Genomic DNA, 6,655 nt, shown 5'->3' on the forward strand with positions numbered 1-6,655 from the left:
GATATACGAGGGTTGTTCGGAAATTATTGAGACATTTTCTCTTATTCTTTTAGTAAAAAAGATCAACTCTTGAAATTTCACCAAAACGTAAATCAGGATAGAGTTTATCAATGTGAACAGTTTCTTGTCCATGGCATGAATAGATCATTCCTGGTAAGCTGACCAACGTGCCTTCGTCCAGCGACCCGGCGCAACCGCAAACTTTTCGCAACGTCATTTTAACGCTTCTTATTGCTCCTGTGTTTTAAACACCTTACAAACGAACGGAAATAAGAATTATTCTTTATTTCTCATCTTTTGTTTTCATTTCAAGATGTCATCATTTACATTTACTCTCATTCTTGTTTTTTGGGGAAAAATAATCAAGTTATTTTTACCCGAAAGTCTAATTACTGTGAATGTCCCCTGCAGTCATTTGTTTTTATATTTTAAAACAGTTGACAACAGTTCGAGTGTCTTAAGTACTTGATAATTAATCCCTTTGGCCTAATTCTAGTTAAACAATCAGTAAAAAAAATATGATGAGGTGAAGCTCTATACCCTGTCTTGTAATCGTATAGTGTTTAAAGCAATTGCATGGCCTTAAGTTTGACGGTTTTCAATGCGCCGCCTTGACGTCAAAATTCAATGTAAAGTCGTTGTCAGATTTCTATTGTTTGGTACATATTTGTGTACCATATCCGTATTTCAACTCGAACATCAGTGAATCTTAATCAAAAGTTAGTCGCAAAGAATAGCAAAATGAACAAATTTAATTTGATTTCTTTTATCATTAACTGTAATTCTACGGACACTTATAAAGTATATGTTTAAGTTGTTAAATCTCCGAGTTCAAGGCTGCGCCGGGTACTCCGACCACCGACTTGTTTATCTACCGTCGTAAACAAAATATTAAATATTCTTTTTATATTACTTTGTTTTATTATTTGTTGGCGTTTCTTCAGTGTCTATGCCAATTTTCATCAAAATTCGTCACTTAGAAAAGAAAGTATTCGAGTTGTCTCAATAATTTCCGAACAACCCTCGTATAATACGAATAAGTGTAAATTTTAATTGCAAACTTGTTGTATATTTAGCTGTTCATATATATCTATGATTTCTTATGAGAGAAATTATAAAATAACAAATATTCATATCAACTTAGTACATGAACTTACTTTTGTCTTCGTGATGGCAAAAAATATTTGATTCCATGCAAAAAAAAATCACACTATATTTCTTAGGAGAGTGAAGATAGAATGTTTTATTGTTAAAATGATAAATGTCTTACGGACCCAGTTTAACGATAGAATGTGTTCCGTGTATTGTCTCTGTAGCAGAGAAAATATGTGTACGTTGGCGAAAAAGTGTTGTTTTACGTATATCGCACACTATTATGTTTACTTTCAAGATGTTGTCCCCATTTAGTTTTTCAAGTATCTGTGCTTATTTTCTGACTCTCGAGATCTATACCAAGCTTGTGAAGATGATTATTATTATATGGATATAAACTACATGTATGGTGATATTAGAACATGGTAAACCCAGTGTATCTTTTATTGATACACGTCGGAACAAAATGCCCACCGCGAATTTTCTCTCTAAGAACGAAACATCCCGCAAAATTTTACAAAGCTTGCTGTGTATTATCATAAACCGCGACGGGGGAGGAATTGCAACAAAAACATAACCGTTTTGCTTAAAAGTGCGACTTTTCATTTAAATGACTTGATTGAATTCACATTTGTAATAGACTCAGAGACACTATTAGGTAAAATAATGTAGTAAGGAACAAGAGTAAATATAAAAGAAAGTTATTCAAATTATGACGGATTAAAAAATATTAAAGCAGCATAGAATTAAAGAAGCCATGAAAAATTAAAAACAAATCAAAGTAAAGTATGAAAAAAACATTGATATGAAACCCCTAAAGTGACAATCATGTGTAAATGAACAGAAGAATAAAGAAGTTATAAAGCAAAATGAAAAAAAAAGAAACATCGACTTTTGGCGAAGTTTCTCTTTCATATAGCATTGTGGCAACGCACTTTGAAAAAATTACGCACTTTGAAATTTTTTTTCAAAGTGCGTTAAATTTTGGACCAAGTTAACCCACTATGAAAAAAAATTTCGAAGTGCGTTATGAAGGTACATCAACATTTTTTAGTATCGACACTCTTTACGCACTTTGAAAAAATATTTTTATATCACAAATTGAACTGAGTTTCCAATTTTTTGATTTTATGATGATTTGTTAACACTCGTGAATCTAACTTAACGTTTTTAGAACGAGGATGGGTGGGGTTAACCAAAGATACAGGTCAAATACCAGTGCATCATTTAATTGATTACAGGATGAAGGTCCCCTACCCCTCATTTTGCCTCCAAAACATATGATATTCAGCAACTTTGGGTAAATATTTAAGATCGGAAAAAGAAATATGCTCTGTATAAGTACATGCAGTGTTATTGAAAAAACGTGCTGGCCGAACAATAATTTCTCCATTGGTTTCTCCATTTGTATGTTAAAGAATCTATGTGTTTCAACAGTTACTGTAACCCTCTTTTCGTATTCTAATCAAATAAATCACTTCAATAAAAGGATATTAACGTTAACGAACATTAAATTATTATAAAATTAAAAACAAGCATTAGGATGTGGGTTACTTTTCTCGCACTGATCTTCTAAAAGCTCATATTGCTTTTGATAAACATAACTAAGGTATCCTTTTTTCACACCATATTTGCAATAAGCCAGTTGAAATTTATTATACATTGATCTCCATTATTCATATATATAAATCATATTCGTTCGGGCATAGCCCAATATACTAGATAAAAGGTAAATTTGCTGCATACTAAAAAAAAGGAAAGTGCAACTGCTAGGCGATGAAGTTCATGTCATATTGGATAATTCAAACCTCCCGAATTTTTTTTTCTGTGTAAATTATTGTCTTATGAGAAAAGAAAATAATTCTCATCTAGAAAATGTTTATCAAGTTACCTGAGAATGCAATAAGTTCTTTTTTGTTAAATATATCACATTAAGCTAAACAAGGTTAAAACAATAATTTATTTTACGTGTATATAAAACTATCAACTATTTTCATGAAACCATGAACATTTTTTTCACAGTGCGTTAATATCGACGATATCAACGCACTTTAAAAAAATATTTTTTTTCAAAGTTCGTTGACTAAGTCCCAAAATTAACGCACTTTGAAATTTGTTTTCAAAGTGCGTAATTTTTCAAAGTGCGTTGTAACATAGCATGCACTGGAATCCAATGTGCATATATTGACAACATAAATTTTTAAAATGCCATGTTCATTGTACTTAGGTATTGATAATGAATAACTTTAGAAACATTTTTGAAGTGTACATATAGTATATAAAAGCAGATATCTGCTAGACTGAGATAAAAAAAATTCAGAAAAAATGAATGTGCGTTAAAAAGACTTCATACTTTTCGTGACAGTTACATTTTCAATGTGCACGGGTTATATTAAAAAATATGTATTGATATAAATGCATTATTCTTATCAAAAGTTATTAATAAGTTATTTAATATGAATTTACTAATGATATCTTCAAAAGCAAAGATTATAACAAATAAAACAATGGGACAATATACCTAACTTAAAAATGACTTTGATGTAATCATAACGTAACGTCGCAAGGTGAACAAAGTCATAGGTAAAAAAAAATAATAATTAAATGCCAAATAAAGATATTTATAGTTATTGGATCTTCAAGAATTTCATAACTTTAATCTTCTGACAAATACAAATATAAATCTATAAAAATCTTGAAATTGTAAAAAAAAAAGAAGAAGCCACAAAGCCCTTTCTCATGGGCGCAATCATATGTGTTTGAATGTATATAGCAATTATCACTTACAATTATAGATCTCCGTGCTGAGATATGAAGAGGAAGGGCATCCGAACCGAAATTCATGGCACCTATACCCATGTACCAGAGATTTACTTTTGATCAAGTATAAACAAAGTCCTGCAAATAAGAAAATAAAAATTATTCTCAACATCGAGTTGATAACATATAGATTATTTACACATATATAGATAAGTACTAGTAAAATTATTTAAATTCAATATCGTCATGTGTAGCAAATATAAGCAAAGTTGACCTTCTTCAATAAGTATGTGAGGATCTGTGTAGCAGAACTGTAACAGCCCGGTGATTTCCTCATTTGGTAAACACGTGTAACCATTTTCCTCAGTACAGTTTAAAACTTTAGACATCGTTTTCCATTCTGTTGCATTTCTGGGACAAAACTGCGTTGAATATACCGGGAATTTATATCCATCTAGCTTTTCCTGTAAGTCAAAAAATGCTTTTACATAACTTTAATTCTTAGGAAGGGAAACTGTAAGAAAAAAACCCCAAACATTAATCTATAGTTAAAACAGTTATAATCAAAATGCCCTTTAAAAGATACATGTATCAATCTTTTGTAGAAAGGTCGTGTATGTGTAATAAAGGTGAAACACGACTTTAGCGTCAAGCGTCATCGATATGGTAATCAGAGTAAATATCCTTCTCCCTGAGGGATGCTTGTATAGAGTGTTCATTTGTTCTTTATTCAAAACTTTCTCTTAACGAAAAGCCACTTGTGGTTTATAATTTTATTGAGTAAAGACACGAAACATATGAAACACAAACCTGACTAGCAACTGAAAACCTCTAGATCTACAACTTCAAGATGGAAACCTAAGTTAAATTCGGCCTTAATTATTATTCCATCAATGTACATGGTTTCCGATGACGATCCTTCTTTTGTTCATAACCGTGTCAATCTGTCTCTTTTTTAGACGGGGTCACGTGACCCCGTCTATTGCTGTAAACCAACTTTTATTCGCGTGCGAGAAATTTTCGCGAGGTTCGCGAGAGCCTCATCGTCACGAATATTTCTCGCCGCGAACCAGTCTTTATCGTATGGTTGTTATAACAAAATACGGGTCTGGATAAAGCTTAGTCGCGAACATTAGTCGTCGCGAACCAGTTTATTGGAAGTAAATCACGAATTAAAGTCGACGCGAATAAATTTTGGTTTACAGTAGTTTACTGTCAGTCGAAGTCTCAAATTGGACGGCACGCGTAAAACACATATATATACACACAATCTTATCGATAGAAGAACCAAGTGAAATGTTAATGTTCATGTTGTCCGGCTTAGTTGGAATATATGTAATAATGTAATTTTTTTTAATGTTATGAGACATTAGTTTACACTTTTTTTCTATACTTTATAACAGACAAAACCAGTCACATTCATGATTTTAAAAAATTCTTAATGTTTATCATCAGAAACTCAGCTGATCTTTCTCCAATCGGTAAATATCTCACACCAATATTACATTCACTGATGATTTCCTGTAAAATGGCCGGACTGATTTGAATAAAATTAGTCCACTTTTTCACTACACCAGGTTACCAGACTCATTTATTACTTTTTTTTTTGCAAATGTGATTTATACCTTAAGTTCAAATAAATGAAAGAGCCACTGTAGCAGCCACAAGCGTGAACTTTGATTTTCGCTTGTGACGTTGCATTTTACAGCGTTTAACATTTGTGATTTCATTTTATAAAACTCGACATTTTTACCTTTCGGTACCCTGTGAGTGTTACAGTGTTAAAAGTGTGCAGTAGCTTCCCACACATTTTACATACAAAAAATGTGTGGAATGTAAATATAAATAATTATTTCCTGAGGGGATTATGGGTGAAGGTGGTTAAATTTGCATTAAAGACTGTTTTACCCACGCTGTGGTCTTCTTTCGTTTTGTGTTTTTATTAACTTCCGGTTATTAAAAGCACGTCAGTATAAGTTTGTTTGATATAATACGTTGCCCTCGATCGGCCACACTTATAGATTATAAAAAACAGTTATACTTACAAATACAGATTCCTGGAGAGGTAAAATCGAAAAAAATGTTCCCAACAGCATTAGACACACCATTTTACCCACTAGAATAATGGAGCTTTTTACCCGAGTGCACAGATATTGATTGTGACGCGCTTGAGTAAGCCTACTTGGGTATACACCTGTGTTCATCGGTTTAAATAATTTGTATTGCATATGATTACATATCAACTGCACAAGTTGAAAATTTTTGTCCGGAATATAATATTAAATGGTCACAAGAGCCTTTTACAGTTTTAGGGATTACTTACTGTGTTGATTTGGATAATGATACAATGATTGGCTTAAACTATTCAACTAAACTTCAGGAAATGAAGCGAATGATATCTTCATGGTCCAGAAGGTCATTGACAACAGCAGGTAGAATAACTGTAGTAAAAACACTTATCATTCCTAAAATAACACACCTGTTGATTAGCATACCCAATCCTCCAAGTAAAACTATACTTGAAACTGAAAGGAATTTATTGCAATATACTTATATGAAATTCTAAAACACATAAAGTATCTAAAAATTGTATTATTCAAAGTTATGAAAATGGTGGGATACAAATGTTAGGCCTTAAATCTTTTATGCAAAGCCTAAAAACTACTTGGATTCGAAGATTATTTATAACCAATTGTTCATCAGCATGGAAGACTTTTATAGAGTGCTATTTTCCAAAGATTGTCAATATGGCAATATTTGGCAATATGTATACCAAGAAACTTGCTTGTCTATATAGCAATAT

General features: G+C 31.9%; 1 protein-coding gene across 2 annotated transcripts in view; it reads right to left on the bottom strand.

Moving 5' to 3' along the window:
• Positions 1-6,011, bottom strand: part of LOC136272212 (heat shock 70 kDa protein 12A-like) — a 35,170-nt gene extending 29,159 nt beyond the window's left edge. For both annotated transcript variants that reach the window (XM_066073437.1, XM_066073439.1), the window contains exons 1-3: positions 5,898-6,011; positions 4,127-4,316; positions 3,880-3,990 (exon numbers count right to left, since the gene is read on the bottom strand). In XM_066073437.1, the coding sequence (XP_065929509.1) occupies positions 3,880-3,990; positions 4,127-4,316; positions 5,898-5,960 (364 nt within the window). In that variant the 5' untranslated portion in view covers positions 5,961-6,011. The remainder of the gene's footprint in view (positions 1-3,879; positions 3,991-4,126; positions 4,317-5,897) is intronic.
• Positions 6,012-6,655: the final 644 nt, after the last annotated feature.

Source organism: Magallana gigas, chromosome 10 (genome assembly GCF_963853765.1).
Source record: "Magallana gigas chromosome 10, xbMagGiga1.1, whole genome shotgun sequence".
NCBI lineage: Eukaryota > Metazoa > Mollusca > Bivalvia > Ostreida > Ostreidae > Magallana > Magallana gigas.